Below are 21,356 nucleotides of genomic sequence, written 5' to 3' on the forward strand. Positions count from 1 at the left end.
TTAAAGTGGTAAATTTTATTGCATAACATCAGCAATAAAGTTTTAACATAATAACACAACTTCTATTATACAAAACACATATACAAGAATCAAATACAAAATAATTCAGTGTGATGTGCCAGCGTGTAGCCTGCTAGAAATTCAGTGTGATGTGCCAGCGTGTAGCCTGCTAGAAATTCAGTGTGATGTGCCAGCGTGTAGCTTGCTAGAAATTCGTTTGATGTACCAGCGTGTAGCTTGCTAGAAATTCAGTGTGATGTGCCAGCGTGTAGCCTGGTAGAAATTCAGTGTGATGTGCCAGCGTGTAGCCTGCTAGAAATTCAGTGTGATGTGCCAGCGTGTAGCCTGCTAGAAATTCAGTGTGATGTGCCAGCGTGTAGCTTGCTAGAAATTCGTTTGATGTACCAGCGTGTAGCTTGCTAGAAATTCAGTGTGATGTGCCAGCGTGTAGCCTGGTAGAAATTCAGTGTGATGTGCCAGCGTGTAGCTTGCTAGAAATTCAGTGTGATGTGCCAGTGTGTAGCCTGCTAGAAATTCAGTGTGATGTGCCAGCGTGTACTTTGTTAGAAATTCAGTGTGATGTGCCAGCGTGTAGCCTGCTAGAAATACAGTTCGATGTGCCAGTGTTTAGCCTGCTAGAAATTCAATTTTGATGTACCAGCGTGTAGCCTGCTAGAAATTCATTATTATTTTTTTCTACAAACATTTCAGTGACAGATCCTAGGGAAGGAATCTGGGGGTTGGAACCCCTCCTCCTTTTCGTAGGAAAATTTCCTGAAATATAACGGCAACATTGCGCAAATGATCAAACGATAGCCCCCTTTCATAAATTTCTGCATTTTAACACCCCCTTTAATGATTTCTGGATCCACTCAAAAAAATACCATAAACATTCACGGTTATTGTAAAATGTTACAATCTAACACTTCATGAAAACAAAGGCAAATTATCATCATATATTTAACGTGAATTTCATGTGATCTTCAACTCTCAGGTGAAATTGACGTTAATTTCATATCTTCATGTAATTTTCATATAGTGTAAGATAGCACAGCATTTCAAAGACAAAATCAAACTGGTGGGTCCAGTGATTCATTGTGTAAGTAGTTTTTAGTCAGTGGTGGATTTAAAAAAGGGGAATTCAGGTGCTAGGAGCCTAGAAACACACTATTTGTTGGAATGTTTTTCTTTAAAGTAAAAGCAAACTTATGGGAAAAAAGCAAAAAATAGCCCATAGCCCCTCTGACATCCCCCTTTCAAATTTTTTGGGTTAGTTGTAACAGTGAAATAAAAAAAAGCTGATACAGACTTGATTCTTCACCAGAAATGTGTCAGATTTGACAAAATAAAAAAAAAACTCACAATAAATACCATTTTTCTACAAATACACACACACACACACACAATATGAATGATATTTCTTGTGCTTATGTGTCTTACAAAAGGATGAACTGAAACACACAAAAAATGTGGTTGACAGAAAGTGATATTTGGATTACCATTTTAACAGTTCTTTTTTAATTGAATATGCAAAATAAAAAAAAAAAAGAATTGAAGAAAGAAAAAAATGACATATATCAATATCATTTCTTGAACCAGAAATTAAATCCAAAAAAATCTCACGATAAAAGGCATTTTGATCTTGGAAAAGCACACACCAGAACTGTGTTATTTTTTGCACATTTACAAGTAGTAGAATTTCCCAGGGTTGGTGGTAAATAAGATTTTAAACAATCTTTTTTTCAGTTCCTAAGCAACAAAAAGAATGAATGACCAAAGAAAACAAATCTGACATATATTGACCAATTAATGAAATTTTCATACATTCATGATAATCAGTATATTTTATTTTAAAAATCTTCCTCAATACACATATTCCTAGAATATAAATTTTACTTAAATATAACAGAAAATCTCCAGTTTGATTAAAGGTATACAACATGGGAACTAACATCTTGATCAGAATCATTGCATTATATTTTAATGCCCTGTTGGTCATTATAATCATAAAAGATGATGACGATGATGACGATGATGATGAATTTGTTGATGATAATAATATTGTCAATGATTGTGATGACTACGATAATATTAATGATGATGATGATGATGATGATAATGATGACATTGTCAATGATGATGATAATGGTAATTACAATGACTGAATGATGACCAATACAGTGAAAAAGATGAGGATGAAATTAAAGATGATGAATGATATTGATAACAAAGACATCGTTGACAAAAACTGTGACAGTGATGAAAACCAAAAAATGACCATGACATGGATAATGAGGATAAAATTGACGATGATAATAACATCAATGTCAATGATGATTTTCAGTGTATTGTATATGTAAATAATCATGTTTTTGCTTCTCTGATGGGGGAAACTTTTTGATGGGGTAGCTTGAGTCATTTATTTTATCCTGGACAATAAATTTGATGTTTTCTGTCCAAACAATTGAAATTTTTTGGTTTAAATTTCTGATCCAGGATAGTTCTAATTCGCAAGGCCCATTCATAAATTCAGTCCCTTAATTGAATGATCACATTCCCCCTTTTCTTGATTAGCAGGCAGCTGGAGTGGAAAATCTTATTGCATAGGAGCATTTTTCATCCTCTTGTATGGTAATCACTCGGTCTTGTAACCCACAAAGGAATGTTATCTGAAAAAAAAATAAAATCCATGATGCTGTGTGTAAAGAAATTCAATATGGCAGCCAGTAGCTGATTCAGTTTCAGAAATTGGGGGCAAACCTGTACCTAATATTTATTCTCAAGAAAATCATATGTTTGATTAATCCCTGTTGTCATAATGTTTTAAATAAAAAATATGATTTTAAAAAATCATTACACCCCACCATCTTTTTTACCTTATAAAAAGCATGGTAAAAAAGAGTTATTCTTGAGCAAGAAAATATTTTATTTTTGAAAAAGACATATGAAAGTACCTAATAAATTCGTGACATCCATAAGGCCTGCATACTTAGGGGTTCAAATAAGTGGTGGCCCAAGTTCTGGGAACAAAGGTGGATCCAGGCATGGCAAACGTCCTCTCGTATTTTTGGGAAAAAAAATTAGTTAAATTGAAATGAAAAACTGTGAAGCATTACAGTGTGATCCCTTTTTAATGATTGGTTAGCACTGATCATTACCCAGTTTCCGATTCAGGCACAGGTGCTTGTTACAAGACTATATACATGTAGGTCATATACAGTAGAACGACCCTAAAATCAATGAATATACATTGCCAGTTGTTTAATCTGGTTCCTAGTCTGGTTCTCTGGTCAATATCATACAACATAACTCTATTAAAAAATAGCATACACATGCCTATGTGTCTTTTTTTTGCTTTTATGAGAACAGAAAGATTAAATTAAAGATCAAATGATCAGTTAGTATTGAATTTATGTAAAATTACCGATTCAAAGACAAAGACTCGTTACAATTGACTTTATATATTGTCTAGGCCATACATATTATCAGGACCTCAATATCTATATATAGCCATTGCCAGTTGTTTAATCTGGTTCCCGTAATTGAAACCATTTGGGTCATCACGGTTATGAAAGAGTACACAATCATATCAAGGGAACCAAGATTTTAACAGCAGTCACCCCATTTTAGAAAACATCAAATTTGTGCTATTTCAGATGTCAATAGTAAGCCAAAATCACTGACAGAGAATATTTGATGATTAGCGACTTCAAAGACTATTCAGTCAGCACACCCTCCCAATCCTAAATCCACGATTATGCCTCTGGGACCCCATTTTCTGACCTAGGACCAATGAAATATCATTTACCTGGTTTCAAGACCTACAAACCTTTGAATGAATGCTTCAATATCATGATTATGGATTTTTAATTTCTTCAAGTAGATCATTGATTTTAATCTTGAAATATTCCTGGACCTTCCATTCTTGAAAATAAATTAGATCCACTTATAATATAGCTAAGTATATTTGTTAGTATTATTTCTTTGCAGTTTGGATGAAATACTTCATTTAACAGATGGTTGTCCATACATTTTGTTCTTGTATTTTGTATGTTAGGAAAATTGTAATAGTTGTAATTACAAAATCTATGAAATTTTCTCTTTTGTTAAGTAGCTGTCATTGTAAGAATCATGCAAAATTTGAAAAATGTGATACACCCCAACAAAGGTGACAAATTTTTATTTTTGTAATTAAGTTGTTTAAAAATTATTTTTAAATCTACAGCGCATTCTATATTATTTTAATCTCCTAAGAACACGGGTCATATGAAAAACTGAATGTTAATTTCTGTTTACTATGGCAATTGAAACAAAATATCAAAAATAAAAATATGAAGGCTTTTAACCCATGAATCATATTTTGCATGATTCTTAGCTGGATAGCTACTTAAGTTTTAATAACATACCACAGATCTTCTCCCTAAATCAGGGCATAAATGAGTGTCACCTCCATCCATTCTTAAAATATACCGGCCATTTTTCTTGTGTACCCAATTAGCAACTTTCCCAAGGTTAAAATCCTGCCCCGGCCAGTGGTCCTGCGTGACACGCTTGAATGGACAGACCTTGTATTCATACTCTTTTGTCTTGTATGTGTAGCATGTCTGGCTAAGTTTATAGAATACTCCACTTGGGCCATAGTTCTGTAGAAAAAATAAAAATAACTGTAAACACTTCTAATGTTTCAATTACTTTACATGTTGAAAAAGTAATTTTCAAAATTTCAATATGAATTCCAAGGACAAATGACATCTTAAAGTTGCTTACCACTGAAGATTGTAAACAAAAGAATAAGAACAATAACAGTTCCTGCTGTTTAATTAGCTCACCTCAAAAATAGAATGTTGCTTATTGAACCAAGTGAAATTCATCTCTTTGGAGTCTCTAGTACCCCACCACACAAAGTGGTGAGGTAATATGCGATACCCTACATAAAAGTTACATGTCTGTCTGACCATACCACAATGCTCAATTTTCAGCAAAATGGAAAATGCAGTTTTGGACACACACACACACACCCACCCAATAAAAATCATATGGGTTCCCTAAATGAGAAAAGTGTTATCAGTCTAAATATTAAAAAAAAAAACTAACTTCTTTATCCCTGACATGTTTAGCAGCCATAATATAGGACTGTTTTAATCTTTTTCCCATACTGTGTATCTTTGCATCTTCATTGTTTTCCTGAATAATTCTGGCGCAGGTGTCATCACATGGAGCATATTTAACTATCAGGGATTCTCTGTTTTCTGGAATACATAACACATCTTAGAATATTTTATAAAAATGTAGATTAAAACAAAGACTAAATGTTGATAAAAAAACACAGCAATCACATTAAAAGTCGTGAAATTATGCACCCACCAAAATTACCTGATATTAATTGCTGAAGAATTGGACAATTCTTGTGTTTTAAATCTCTTATAATTTACCGGTATATACCAGGTTTTTCCATTAGCAGACCTGTTCATGCAGCTTTAAGACAATGCATAGTTTTAGTCATATTTCATGAAAATGTGTCATACAATCTTGAAATTTGTGTCAGTTTAACATTGGTATCATGGAGAGATACACAATTCATTGGGTAAGATTGCAATACATGTTTTTTGACCAGTTGATCACTCAAAAACATAAAATAAACTTCAGCTATACTTTGGTCCATATGTATGTATTAGTTTGTTTTTCATACAGGAAATTACCCATAATGCAATGCATCGGCTAACTTCTTGTAGTGTGAATCAAGATCAAGCATCAATAATTAAATATTGAATTTTTTATGCCGTGTATGGGCCAACCAACCGTTCCATATATTACCACATGACCTCAGCATCATTTGGGCAACCAACTGGTCCATATATTATCACATAACCTCAGCATCATTTGGGCAACCAACCGTTCCATATATTACCACATGACCTTCAGCATCATGAACTATTTGCAGACTTTTTAACCTTACCTGGAATAACACCCTCTGGTGGTCCTGTCTTCTTCCATTCATCACTACCATCACAACAATCACATATCCCATCATTCACTCTGTTGCTAGGTAACACAATCAATGGCTGATTGGGAAACTGTTGCTTACAGTAAAATCTACAAAATTAAAATGATGAATTTCTAGATTAATGGCATTAGACATTGCTTATATTCCTTTATCCACATCTACATATATATATACATGCCTAACATTCCTACAAAATTTCTACAAAACCAATTGAGTACCCAAATTAGGAGGGGTTTAGTTCACAAGCAAACAAAATATTAAACATATTAAAGAGACAGTCAGACACATAGGCAGTTTACTAAATATACCATGGTGTTCCTATGGCAGAACCCAGGGGAGGGTGCAGGGGGTGTGCACCCCCTTTTTATTGGAACATTTGACATTTTCATATGTAAACTTGACAAAAAATGGCCAATAATGTCCTAGCACCCCTCGTTTATGAGGAATCATGGCCGGCATCTCTCCTCTTCAAAGGGTCTGGATCTGCCCCTAGTTTTCCCTACAGATTTTGGAAAAGGCAGGGTAATCCAGTTCAATATAGGACTAAAAATGTTGGAGGCAAATTTGAATGTATATCATGAAAACAATAACATCAATAAAGGGAGAATTGACAGAAAAGGGCAGGGTGCTGATAGAACCCATAAAAAAACCAGGGCACACACAGCCACAGCGATGGATCCTGAAATTTTTAAAAATAGGGATATGGGTTCCAGGCTTTTATTTGCACATTTTCATCCATATTTTGCATGAAATCAAAAAAAAATTACTGCAAAAGGGGGATTCCAACCCCTAAACCCCCTAAATCTATCACTGCCTCAAAAAAAAATTATGAGAAGGGATTTAACACTGTTGTGCAGTTGCACTCTCAGTACCTACTTAAAATCACAGGCTGAGGTTCCTGGTTCATCTGTACTGTCATCACAATCACAGTAGTCATCATTTATAGACCTGAATGGCACCTTTTTCTGAAAAAGAATTTGAATTAAAGACCTTTATTACACAGTGTTGTCACAGGTACAAAAGACATTTATACACCAGAATGGTACATTCTTCTGAAAGAAACTAAAATTAAAGACCTTTATTACACTGCATTATCACAGGCACAAAAGTCCTTATAAATATACCAGTATGGTAAGGCAGAAACCTTTTTTTTCTCGAGGGGATTCTGTTAAAGTAGAAAATTCATTTCACATGGAAATATTTTTTTTGCAATAGCAGCTGGAGTTAAAACATTTTATTTTATTATTTTATTTTAAAACAACAACCAGGATGAAAATGCCCAAAGCCGCCCATTGGTATTTACTGAACAACGAGGAAACCTTCACAGGGCATGCTAAATCTACATTGTTAAGTAATGGTGGAAATATTGAATCATTTTTGTCAAGGGAGTCTATTTCTTGTCAAGGTATACCAGATACATTTATTTAGAAAGCAGATCATCAAGTAAGAAACAGGATTTTCATGACACAAGAAAGACACAGTTATGTTAGAAATTCTGTGTCCACAAAGTGTATTGAAAATGTGTTGGATTTATCAAGACTACCAAAAGTAGACATTTTCTAAGAGCTGATTTTTATGGACATTCTTACATGTACAATGTATAAGGTAAGTGTTGAAGGTATACATTATTTATTCATATACTTTGTATGTACACAGTTATTTAACATTATCAAAACTGGTAATAGGAATACTGTTTTTATTGCTAGTGTAGAACAGTGTAGTCATATTTCTTAGCAAAATTTGCAATTTACATTTGTATGTCTGTGAACAAGAAATTTACACTGAAAACTACAAAACCGCATGTGCATGTACTCTAACTATGGTTACTGGCATATGCAGTACAATATCAATTAAAGATTTCATACATGAAATTATGATATTTGTAATATAGTAATACATGCATCTAATTTGTTTTCTACTTCACAATGTGACATTAATTGCTCATAGATAAATCAACATTCAGGGATTGATTCAGAGATTTTAAAATGGGGGTCCAAACATCATTATAAATCAGCAGATAGCTAAAATCATACATGGAAGAAGCCCTAAAGCAATATCCTAAGCAAGCTTTCCATTTTTTGTATTTAGGAGGTTTTTGTCTGGTAAACGAAATGACAGGTGAAAAGTAACCTGTTCTACTCTTACTAACATGTATGTTACCTGTTATTAATAGTTATTGAAACAAAAATGTGCTCATGAAATACACTGTATATTTTTGTAAAGTTTGTTGTGTTATTTCAGATAAAAATTTGAATTATTTAAGAGCAAGAAATGTTTATTTTTTCTTAATTAATACAGCTGATAGAGATATTAAAAGAATAAAACCTAAGAACACTGAAATATAGTAGATAAATACTATATTCATGTTTTTTAATGTAGGACAAAAACTATGAATAATGACAGAAATATTGTTTGTAAATTTTCAGTCGACCAGTATTGATCACTGTGGAAATATTGACCAGGTGGTTTAAAAACCAGTAAATACCTGAGACTGTTATAACCACCCAACCTTTATTAATGCCTGATTTGCACGAAATTATAAGTACATATTACAATATTTCCCAACAAGAGGAGGTTTCCCCATATCATATGATATGGTTAAATACATGTATATTTTCATGAATTTACATTGTAATATTTTGCATATACATGTATCAGACACTGTTGTGATTTTTTCCTCCATTTCTTTTCAGTGGTTATCATTTATAAGTTTCACTAGATGAAGTGAGAAGAAAGCAAAAGTAAAACAGACCATTTCTGTGCTGGGACACTATTTAAGCATGAAACAAAGTTCATGATTCTCAAGTGCTGGTACATGTATGTGTAGCATGAAGCAGCTGTAAGTGTATATGTCAACATCTCTTAATAAAAAAAACTATAAAAAACATGAAGCCTGATTTCTTAGCACCTATATATTTGCAAAACATAAGAGTTACTTGTACTTGTATTATAATCTTATACATATTTGTGAAACAATCATGCAGAAAAAAGTGAAAGAAATGCACATACATTACTGAAGGCAGACAGGTATAAAACACACAGCAATAGTGATTTATTATATAAAAGTGGTACTCATGGGATATGAGTTCACTAGTAACTTTTTTGTTTTGGAGAGAAAAAAAGACGGATTTACATTCAAAGAGCATCATATTCCCTGTATTTACCACATCTCTATACCATTGACTTTCCAACTTAATTGGAATCTCAAATTGCTCAAATAGTAATTTTTACAAGAAGAATTTTATCCTTGTTTGTACTGAAAAATTCCTAGAGAAAGGTAATCATTTATTGTAAATACATGCACAGTTTCGACGAGTTAAACCTAATCTAGACAACAATGACAAGGACAAATTTTAGTTTAAATTTATTACAAAAAATTTCCCAATCAAAGTGAGCACAAACAAGGAAAAGTTTTTTGCTCATTTCTCCCTTGTTATTAAGCCTTTGTTCAACTTCCTCCAGTCTGCAGGATTCATTTCTACTACATGCATCTCCAAACCGAAATTTCAAGGTGTGGATCCATTCTTACTTTGAAAATTCATCGAATTTTGATAGTCAGTGATTCTCAGTGAAATTCATATTTTGTAAGAAATGGTGATTCAAGTGTTTGGAAATTTGAGGACATCAACGTACGCATACCGCCAGGAATACCAAAAGCAATAATACAAAAGAACAGAAGAAGTTCCAAAAATATATATTGATAAATGGACTGTATGAATATACACTGCATTAAAACAAATGGTTATTCTTTAAAAGGACTAAGTTTTGATCCATTTATGTAGCTTACAATTTGGTTACATGAATATTTTTGACTACTTTGAGGTCTTCCTTGACTCAGTGCCTCAGCGCAATGATTTTATCTGTCCATGGCTCAGAGTAATATTGCTCAAATTTGGAATAATTCTTTTTTTTTTCAAAATAATCCCACCCCTCCTCCCCCAGTATAAAAAATGGTCTAAACCTAAATGATGTAAATTTGATCTTGAGTAATAATGTAACAAAGCTATTTGCTACCAGAATGCCTTTTTGCACTGACAGTGTTGTAAAATCCACAACTACAGTCCTTTTCACAAAAGAGTCTGTAAATTTTCTAAATTATATGCATTGTAAGAGAAATCAAGGGAACTAAGATTCTAGGAAAAATCTAAAGAATGTACTCCAGGGACAATAACAAGACATGGAAATGACACACACACTACGAAGAACATAAAATAACCAAAATAATGTAAGGAACTTCAACCTCACTAAAAACTGAGAGAATGGACCAGGTGCACTGGTATGGTAAGCATACTCTACTTTACTTGAAACACCTAAACACATGCTGGTTGTAAGGCAGAAACCATTCAATTTTCATTTTTTTTTTGCCGGGGTTTATATACGACTGCTTTTAGGAAAGTTTGTTTCTGAAAATGCTTAACTTTAACATAGTTCTAAACTTTTAATTGAGTATAGAATTTATAAACATAAAACATGCTTAAATTGCTAAACTCATAATAATGGTTTACTGATTGTAAAAGATTCATGGCTATGCTCTTCTTTCACTGGCATTTCCAACTCGTGAACTGTATCATTAGGCCATTCAAGGATAAGTTCTGTCAAGAATCAGGCAAAATGGGAGAAATTAGAAACATGCATGAAAAAACCCACTGATCTGACCATATAATTTCACTCAAGGTTGCTCTCTCTATTTTAAAAGACCATTACTTGATCTCTACATCACTCACTGGATTAGCTCAAATTTTTCTTTTAGAATTTTAGAAAGATGATGTTTTTGACGGAGTTTATCTGCCCTTGAAATGTTCATTTTCAGTCTATTTCAATGAAATTATAACTCAATTTACAAAAATAGTCTGATGCTTGATATCATATAATGTTTAGTGGAAGGCTATGAATGGAAAACAGTAAATCTAATAAATTATCACAAATACATATTTTGCCTGTTGCATGTCACTGTTATTGAAAATTTGCTAGTGACTGTTGATTAAAATGCTGTTGAAAAAATAATGGATATGGTGAAATGCAACAAATTCATGAGTTATTCATGCTAAACTGACCAAATCAGAAAAATAACAAGAAATTGCTGAGTCAATGGACCTAATGACTGCAGGTGTATTTGCATGGAACTGATATGGATCTGTGGTGTAGTGATACTGATGTTATTGATCTCACACTAAGGTTCATATTAAAACTTTACCTCATCAGAAAACTTCACATAAAAATCTTAATATGGTTGTCGATGCTGTGGCTGACACCAGAAAAAACAATACCTTAGTCTGGCCTTCAGTGACTCTTTAGTCACAGGTAATTTCAAGGCAATTTGATCAATTTTTTGATTATTTATCTCATTTTTTAAAAGGCAACCCAGAATACCTTTGAATGTATACATGTAAACATGTTATCCTTGTCTGGTACATAAAGGTCAACATCTTCTGGACCTACACCAGGGAAATCATATTTTGGAATAATAAGAGGCTTCTTGGTTCCTTCCTCTGTATCCAATTCTTTCTGTTGTATGGCATCTACAATGATTTAAGTAGCAAACTTTCTAATAATTAGACTGGATGTTATTCATGTCAAAAACCTTCAGATTTCACTTTCATTAGTAGTTCATAAACAGTTTTAGTTTGTCATTTGTGTGTTGTGCTTTCAAGATAAAAAAAATTATATAGATATAAAGACAATAGGTAAGTCATTGGTAAATACATGTATGTCAAAGAGACAACAACCCCACCTGGAAGAAAATGTCAGTCCAATGCGACAAGGAAAATCCTTACACCACAGGACAGTCTGCCACAGGCCCCAATAAATCATTATACACTGGTACAATGAAAGAGTTGCCCCTATATACTCAAGTAACATAAAAATACACTACAGTAGAAAAGGAAACAAGACATACAGAGGCCACAAAAGCCTAAATTGGGACAGGTGCAAAAAAATGGGGGGGAGGGGGGTGGGGTTAAAGTACATGGCCGGTTATAGTATAAGTAGTTGGCACTTCGCAAGAGATACAAGAACTGTTCTTGATTTATCAGTTTGAGGTGAATATAGGGTTTTCTCAAAAATACAGATCTGAAAACAGAAAAGACTGTTGTAATGTAAAAATATAACATGTGTAGACCTACAAAGCATAGTTTGTGTGGTTGGTTTTTCTGCACCATTAATCACATCTACAATTGGCAAGAGTCTAAGTTTTATATCAATATGAAGATGATGAACTGGTACTTAAAGTACAAGAGAATGTTTTTGCCCCCCTTTTAAACTTCATATTGTTCTCAATTACAAAGTACATGTCATGATGTGCAATAGCATTATTAAATAGGGATTGATCTTCATTAGGAGTTTTCCTATGGAAAATCCTGAAACACTGACATGATCATCTCATGACCCCTCTAAAATGATCTGTAAATTTACCATCATGATTATCTTCCTCAAATTCTTCAATTAGTTGACTTGACTTATGTCGTGCCGATTTACTCAACACCTTCAGTGACAAAAGTTGAAATGAAATAAAAACAACAGCTCCTATCCCTATCAAGAGAAAGATCTTATTGTATCTTGAGTTGCGCATGTAGCGAGGCATTCTGAAAGTGTTTTCTGCCACATCGTCATACCAAACACACAACAGTTTCCTGTAAAAAAGAATGTACAAGTCTTGAATGTCATTAATTGAATTAAAAGCTAACAAAAATTAATTCCCTCACCATTTTTTTAATCTCTTCTCCAAAGGAGAAAACTTTAAGTAAATGTGATAATAAAACAACCAGACTATTCTTGTTAATTCATAAGTTGTTTCACACAGAAAACAAGGAAACATCTTTCTAAACATGACACCTATGCATAGAAGCATTTGACAAGCAAAACTTAAGTCAAGATTGAGGTAGTTTTCAAATCTAACATACTTATTCAGTGATATATTACATGTACATTTTTTGTATATTGACCAATATCAATGTCAAACTGCCACTGAATATGACAAAGTTGGAATTTAAGTTTCTTTCTAAAGGTTCTACTTAAGTTAAAATGTAGAACATTTCAAGTCAAGAAACCTTTTAATGCATTATCAATACTGCATAAATAAGGAATGTCCTAGATTTTGACTTTAAAAAGTGGAACCTTAAAAGTAATAAGAACTACAATTACTAATTTGCTAGCTTCAAGCCTTGTGCCAGTGTCATACAAAAATTGTACTTAAGCAGTACAACATGAAATCAGCTTAATACGCTCCCGAAGGATATACTTATGGCAAGAAAAAGCATCAATATCCGGTTTGAACCTTCATTTTCAGGAGCTGAAAAACAGCATAATGGCAGCTTCATTTGCGTATACTTGCATATATGCGATTGAGAGCCAAACCATTCTCAAGAAAATATTCACTAGTTTCTATAATTAAATACAAATCAAATCATAGCTTTTCCAAGATAGGGTTGGCCATAATAGTCTGCAGAATGGCATCCAGATGTTTACGAAAATTATGTAATCAATATCATCCCTAATTCTTGTGTCATAAAAATTGCGAAACGAAAACAAAATTATAATACTTGATAAATGAAAGAATCAAAACAAAACAATTCGAAAAAATGAATCAAATCATTACAATAACATAATTAAACTATACAAATTGAAACAGAATGAAGTGAAATTAAATTGTATAAACGAAATCTTTTGACATATTTCACAAATTATAAGAACCATAATGTTTTCCATTGCTGTAGAATTTGAACCAAAGACATTTCAGACTTTGACAACCAATAATTCCTTATGAATGCCGGACATCTCGGCCAATAGACATATCAGACCATGACAATTAGTAAAACGTTTTAGGACATATATTATAACAAAATTTACCATATTTGAAAGTTACAGGTATAATATATCAAATCAGAGATGACAAAAAATATCAAAATTGTTTTTGATTAATGTGTCTGGAAGCGTAAAAGGTATCATATTATAAATACTGGTCAATTCAACCAAAAGACATTAAAACATAGTTTACCATTTTTGTTACCTTAATAATAACAGGGCTGACACAAATTATGAAATGTGTTTGAATTTATGTTATTTCAGGAGTCTCTACCACATGGCCACTTCAAGCTTGAGTCTTGACGTGACAAATGATTGACTGCTCACAGTCACACTACTGACGAGTACTGTCACTAGTCACGGTCAAATGATGCAATTTGCACACTATGACGAAAAGACAAAACGCGTGAATTTAAAATGTCTTGATTTGAATTTGTGGCTTGAAGAAAAGCATCAAAGTGAAATTAAGCAATAATTTACACGTCACCTAAGCTGTCTCCAGGAAGATTACATGGACGCCGCCATGTTTAAATCACGTGACTAACTTCCAAATTAATAAATTTGCGTTTTAGAGATTTTAATTTAATTTGCCAGTATGTCGAATTTCGATATATTTTTTATTTTTGCGAAAATTACATATTTATACCTTAATAAACTTCATCTTTATATTTTAAATGCGTCACAGCTACTTTTGTCACATCCGGTTGAGTTGCCATTTTCCTGTCAATCAAAAGGCGTCAAAACAAAATGCAGATTTTCCATTTTCCGACCCTTTGCGTCGAAATGGGTACTTCATATCTTTTACTCAATACAATATAGTGCTAACTGTAAGTCTCTTCAATCCATGAAGTTTGAAATTTAAGATAATTATACAAACATGTGGGTTGTGGGTTTTCCAAACTCAAAAGGGAAAATTGATTTCTGAGAATTCATGAATTTAAAACTTACACGAATGACCAACTCATGATTGTAGGAAGTAAATTGGCTTGGTCTATATTTAGTATACAAAATCATGAAAGTTTGTCGTACAGTAAGTTTTATTGAATGTTTTTGTATACTAATTTCATTATGCTACAGCCACCCATTACAATCAAGTGTTACACATTTCAACTTACCCTTTACCAGGGTTTGACACTAACAGTAGTACAGTGCCTACCTAGTTTCTAGGAGGACTACCTTGAAATATCAATGGGTAGTCCATTGGGCTACCTCAATTAGTTCTTAAAATTTCATTAGTCCTGAAAACAGGACCACAAAATAATTTTGAAGACTACCTAATTATCTATCACATGGTCCTATGGGCTACCTATCTGAAACCCTGTTTACCTTAAAATCATTTATATGATTTTATTACTGTCATGAAACTTGATCTATCTTTTAGTAATAACATTCTAAAGTGAAATTCCTTTAGAATTCCACAAGCAAAGTTTAGGGAGTGGAAATGATAATACCCCTCGCAAACATAGTTTATACAGGAATCAACCAGTGTGCTCAAATTTTAAAAAAGTGCAACTCTTTCTAAAGCTCTGTGACTAGGGATTTTGATGAAATTTTGTAGAAAGGTTGAATATTATACACTGCACTCAGAAACTTTTGTTTCTCTTACACTCAAGACGTGTCAGTCGGATATTTCATGGTGTAATCAAGGCATAATCTAGGATTCAGTGAAAAAGAGAAGTGACTTCTCCCTTCCAGTAGTGATAAGGAGAAGTGAGTCTGGAATTGGGAGAAATCATACTTCACCGCTAGAATATTTTATCGCATTGATATGAAGTTGTATTTAAAGGACATGTATTCTTATAAATAATAAACAAATGAAACAAATTTAATACTGTAATTCCATTTTCTATACTTGCAAATGAATAAGTACATGTATAATAAGTAACTTTAATTGAATATAGTAAGTGATCAGATTGTCATTGAGAACTTGTTTCTTATAATAATGTTTTGTGCCTCCATGTGGTCTCTTCTTGAAAAAGAAAAAGATAATTCATGTAAATCATCTGGGTTCTGACATTATGATGAGTACAAGTGTATTGTAATTGTTGCAAAGCACAAACCAACCTGTACAGATGTACATGTACATTGTTAAATGGGATTATTTTCAAATAATCGATAATTGTAATTTAGATTGATAAATGAATGACTGCATCTTGATATGCCATAATGGCAGTCTATTATCCAACACATTTCCCTGATTTTTTTATTATGCTAATAGTTAGCTTAATTATTTTTATTTTGGCCTTATCAAAACAAAGTATCACTTCAGACCCACATGCACTCATACACATAACTGTGATAACTGTGATCCAAGCTGAACCTACCAATTATTGTCTTTTAAAACCATTAAAATCCCTGTAAGAGTTTCTCATTGAGTAAATAAATTAATTGTTGTCATCAAATTACATATTAAATCAAGAAACACAAAATATACATGGACCTTACCTTTTGTGATTGTTTCCTGTGATTTTGAACTCAATAAGTTGAATATGTTTCATTCAAATAAGTTCTGCTGGTTTTATCCATTATCCAAATCGCTAAAACGTGTGAAATATTCCCTGGATTGCTTGGAACTGATGAAAATAAAGTGTACTTCTTCCAATTTAAGTTTTCTCCTCGTTATAAAAGTTGCCGCCATTTTGGTTGTTTATTATCTGGAAGGGCTAGAGTTGTCTCTCTTTGGTCAAATTTCACAGTGTCTTCACTTCTCTGGAAAGAACATGAGCTGGCGACTTTTAACTATTTTTAAAAAATCTTAGCGGCTTAAATCTCCATTGTATATTCTAGTTGTTACATGTAATTGTAAAAGGAGAATCACTGATCTGGGTGTGAAATTCACTCAGCATGGATAATCTCACTGTGTGGGAAACCATTTTTTTCCCAACTTGCCATTCTGGCTAGTGGAATGTTGATCTTGTTAGCCAAATAGAAATTCAACTAGCCAAATTTAGCAAGTAAGTTTTGGAAGTTACTTGCCGGAAATAAAACAAAAATAACATTAATATTGAGGATAAAATTTTATTCAATGAGTTATGAATACATGTTTTCTACATGGTCCTGTAACACCATGACACTTTTAAAAGTCATTTAAATAATAATAGCTGCCCATTATTAATGGCAGCTTCCATCTCATCAAGGAATCTTTTGTTTTTAAATTTATCAAAAAGTTTTCCATTTTTGAGTATACCCTCCCATTGAAGTATATTTCATGTGCTTTACAGTAGCAAAATAAGTACTCAATTTCTAGACTCGTGTTTTAAAAATAAAATTATATTTCAACAGATTCATCATAATGAAACAAGAAAACGTTTATTATTTGCTTCTTGTTCATTTTTATTTTGACAATAAACAACTAATTTGCAAGGTAACATATCTTAAACTACCAAGATAATTTCGTTTGAATAATAATTTGAGATTGGGACCGTCACATAGGTTTTGGCACATCCCGTTTACCAGAAATTAAAATGGCAGATCGTAAACAATGCTTTACAAGTCAATTAAGTGTGCATATCATGCCAAACTTCACTTGACATATTCTAGCTAAACTTATTAAAATGTAGGGAAAATATTTTTAATGTATGATGTTAAGGGATGTTTTACTAAATAACCTGTTGGCTGGTTAACTTTCCTTGGAAACCCCCAAACTGACGAGTGTAAGTTAATGAGGACTCTCCAAATTACGCATCTATTGAATTTGGCGAGCTGGCGAGTGGTGGTTTCCCACACTGATCTCACTGGTTGCCGACTATATGGACGTTAGTACCCGAGCTCCTACACTCCTTGAGACGTTCACGTTTCCCATTTAAGCATTCGTGCAATGTTTATTGTGCATTTACACATTGTTTTTGTGTTCATTTAAATGCACGATAGAAGCGGTCGTTTAAATGCATGCTGGGAGTGTGAATTTGAGTGAATTTCCTGTTGATTTACATTTAAGTCTTGAACTATTTTGTATTTTTGCCGACATGTTATTACATGAAAATTGTTTGAAAGACAGCTCGCTGGATGTACTGTCACGTTATGGTGTAAGGAATTATTGTTGTATATTAGTAATTTTGTAAATAAATAAGTCATACAGTCTTTACTTTCACTTTTATCTTTCTTTTCTATTTATACATGTAGCAACTTCTTGTGTTTTTTGGCTGAGTAGCATTATATGAATGCACAGACAATTTGATACAAAAAAATGTATATGTCAGATTCCTGTTGTTTATTCTATTTTATATTGTATGAACTTATTGATATTTATGGGAAGTAGTTATAGAGTTAAAGCCGTCCGTGCGAGACTCGTAAGAGTAGTCAAGGACGTAAAAAAAACCCTTAGTAGTTACAGAGTTAGCCACCCATTGTTTGACCTGGAGGTCTGTGGTCCGCCTAAGTTCTCCAGGATTTTACACCTTGTTATTAGTAGATTGATTTATTATGCCAGTGGCTTTCTTATGTGAAGATTATGCTAAATTTGGTCCTGGTTGCCACATATTTACGGCAATGCATTTTTGTATTTTTCCCTCCCTACCCATTGTCTACATTTATTGTGCATGTGTCGCAGGAAACAAAAAATTAACCCTTGCGGTTCCAATCAATAATCCTATTGGGCCCACAGATTCCATAGTTACATGTACCATGGGATGTGGGAATCCATAGATGAACAAATGAGTTGTCTGCAGAGAAAAAGTTTAAGAAAATACTGATTTACGTAAGAAAGAGGATAAATTGATACATTGAGCCTTAAAACCTTATCAACCGACTGAAACCAGTTCCAGCAGAATATACATATACCTATTAGTGCACCCTACATATTTGTTTAAAGAAACCTAATTATAGACCTGACCTTGGTATTGACTACGACTATGGTGTTTTTCCTGCACCATAGCTTAATCTCATGTGGGCAAAGCACTGTTTTTAGTAGATTTTAAGGCGGATTTCACATCTTTTTGCCTTACGGTATACATTGATCTGAATAAGTAGTTTTATTTTTATTTATACATATATGTATATTTGTATTTTCGGCTCTCATTTGATACTTATTCTATTTTTTACAAGACCAGTGCTTAGAGCTCAATTTACACATTACCACAGAACCTACCTATTATTCCAAGTTGTGACAGTACATTGACATTTTTAGCGGTTTCTGATAAAATGCTTTTCTTTCCTTTTCAGTTTTAATTATGAATTTTCTACAATGATTTGATTGGTGAATCTATACGGATGTCCACAAAATCTCGACAAAACAACATTCCAAAGATGAGAAAAAGAGACTCAGAGGTGACCTCTGTGTCATCTGGAAATTCAAGAGGTTCTGAGAGGAGAAAAAATAGATTTTCTCTTCGAAGACTTTTCTATGTAACACAGGGGACCACTCCTCACAGAAGAACAAAGTCTCATGTTAGCCTCGATTCAGATTCTGGAAGGTCTGATGCAAGCGTTTTAGCACCCCCCGATCGAGAAAATTTACCTAGACTTTCCAGTACTATTGAAACCCCACAACTAGAGTCACAAAAAAGTGAAAGCTCAACAAGTCGAGAGTGTCCTCTCTGTCTGAATATCAAGCCTGTTGAAGATTTCCCTGAAATCATGACCTGTCCCCATCGCTCGTGCGTAACATGCTTGCAAACATATTTACAAATTGAAATTACTGAAAGTAGAATAAACATTTCTTGTCCAGAATGTACGGAGAAGTACCATCCTAATGATATAGAAGCAATACTCCAAAATGACATTCTATTGAAGAAGTATGAAGATTTCATGGTACGTCGTGTCCTAGTTGCTGACCCTGATGCCAGATGGTGTCCAGCTCCCGATTGTGGGTATGTCGTTATTTTAACATGAAAACTACAAGTAAAATTTATATAAAATTTAAAATTTATTCATAATAGTGAACAATATGATAATTTCAATGAGAAAACAACCAAAACATTTGCAACAAATGGATATTTTCAAGATTCAAGATTCATTTCAATCTCACACAATTTATAAATATTAGGGTACCTTGTACACTTCTTGAAACGTTTACGTTTGCCATTTTAGCATTCATGCATCGTTTACACATCGTTTGTTTAATGGCACGATAAACGCAACATAGAAGCATTCGTTTAGCGTGCATTTGGGTATCCTGCATGCAGGAAACCTAAACATCACAGGGAGTGTATAATACGGAGGAGTATATTTGTCCCAAAATATGGATATGCTCATGTATAATTATATTCAGTTTGTTTGTTTTATTTAAATATTATGAATGATATAAATGGTGATAAAAGAACAAAGGATAATCTTTTACTTATCTCTAGGCTATAAAAATGACAAGCTGTTTAAAATTACAATTAAAACATCTTTCAAATTAGGTGTCATTTAGATAAACAGACCCATATTGCATTATGTAACATGATTTATCTGTAACATTAATTACAAGTATAACAATTTAATAAAAACTAAAATATAGAATATTTTGTTTACATTCTTTTTGCATGCATTATGTGTTTCTATGATGTACATTTGGTATTATAGAAATGATATCTTAATTAAGTTTGGCTTCATATTGAAAACTATGAAAAAATGATAATAGGGAATATGTGACAGAAACAACAACCATGGAAAACATGATCTAAGGGTCTTAAAAACATGAGTGATCATAAGTAATCATTATATTTGAAAATGGGCTGTAATTGTAATGTAATTGATTACCATTTCAAAGTAATCAGCCCCATCCCTTCCAAGTTTGTCCAGAAAATGGCTCAATAATAATCCCAAATAAGGTAAATTATTTCCCATTTGGTAGGTAAAGGATAGGATATCATGGATATGGAGTTTCTGTTCAAAATAACATGTACATGTACTAAATCTACCACACTTTTCATTTTCTTGACATTCTCTATAAGATTACGGATCACATTAACTACAAATTCAATGTTTTGTACAATTTTTCCAAATTTCCCAATTTAAAAGAAAATGATGCATATCTTTTTAAAAGAGATGAGGTCATTTTGAAAAGGGCCAATGATTTCACTGTCTACAGGTCAACCATCAATATGATTCCTGAGTGTACACAAAATTTGACTGATTTCTTCTATACGTGTATATGCATGTACATGTATGAACATGTAAGTAGAAAGTCAAATTTTTACTAAACCAACATTGCTGATATACGTTATGTATGTTCTACATGATTGATCCATGAATTTTATATTCATGAAACAATATGATTCCTTGATTAAAGAAATTTTTAACTTTTCTCCCAACACTATTTTGTTCGATACCTTATCATGTTCTGTGAAAGTTCTTTAGTTCATGGATACAAGTTTATGGATTTTTAAATTAATGGTTTTGAAGTTTTCTGCATACACATCAATGGGAATCTCCTTTTTGTTAGAAACAAAATTTCGTGGTTGGATTACCCCTCAAAAAGGAAGAAAATTGGTTCCCCATGAACAATAGTACTTTCACAGTATAATACGTATACAGTGTACATATTATGCATTATCTAGTTTTCAGGAGAAATACATACCTGGTAATAAATGTAAAAATAAAATTTATACATTTTAGTACATGTTTATTT

At 32.8% G+C, this 21,356-nt stretch overlaps 2 protein-coding genes across 7 annotated transcripts in view; one reads left to right on the forward strand and one right to left on the reverse strand.

The window, feature by feature from the left end:
• LOC148597730 (uncharacterized) lies at positions 1 to 14,583 on the reverse strand. Of its 5 annotated transcripts, none has more exons than XM_088561796.1 (8): positions 14,292 to 14,416; positions 12,416 to 12,633; positions 11,375 to 11,523; positions 6,881 to 6,969; positions 5,957 to 6,093; positions 5,095 to 5,249; positions 4,407 to 4,643; positions 1 to 2,669 (listed from the first exon to the last, which is right to left on the reverse strand). In XM_088561796.1, exons 2-8 carry the CDS (start codon positions 12,582 to 12,584, stop codon positions 2,571 to 2,573), a joined length of 1,035 nt encoding a protein of 344 aa, XP_088417922.1. In that variant the 5' UTR covers positions 12,585 to 12,633; positions 14,292 to 14,416; the 3' UTR covers positions 1 to 2,570. The 5 variants fall into 5 exon arrangements, 4 of the variants coding, with proteins under 4 accessions (XP_088417922.1, XP_088417923.1, XP_088417924.1 ...); XR_015918654.1 differs by lacking the exon at positions 14,292 to 14,416 and adding an exon at positions 14,451 to 14,583 and having other exon boundaries at positions 1,826 to 2,669; positions 2,955 to 4,643; XM_088561797.1 differs by lacking the exon at positions 14,292 to 14,416 and adding an exon at positions 14,010 to 14,147 and having other exon boundaries at positions 1,826 to 2,669.
• The window catches only part of LOC148597731 (E3 ubiquitin-protein ligase RNF19A-like), a 26,562-nt gene continuing 19,698 nt past the window's right edge, over positions 14,493 to 21,356 (forward strand). Inside the window, exons 1-2 of one of the 2 annotated variants that reach the window (XM_088561794.1) lie at positions 14,493 to 14,631; positions 18,965 to 19,611. In XM_088561794.1, coding sequence (XP_088417920.1) covers positions 19,013 to 19,611 — 599 coding nt within the window. In that variant the 5' untranslated portion in view covers positions 14,493 to 14,631; positions 18,965 to 19,012. Of the gene's footprint in view, positions 14,632 to 14,700; positions 14,835 to 18,964; positions 19,612 to 21,356 lie in introns of those variants that run through there. The other variant, XM_088561795.1, reaches the window with a different exon arrangement.

Source organism: Perna viridis, chromosome 14, assembly GCF_037379345.1.
Source record: "Perna viridis isolate PV_CMFRI_1.1 ecotype Kerala chromosome 14, ASM3737934v1, whole genome shotgun sequence".
Lineage (NCBI taxonomy): Eukaryota > Metazoa > Mollusca > Bivalvia > Mytilida > Mytilidae > Perna > Perna viridis.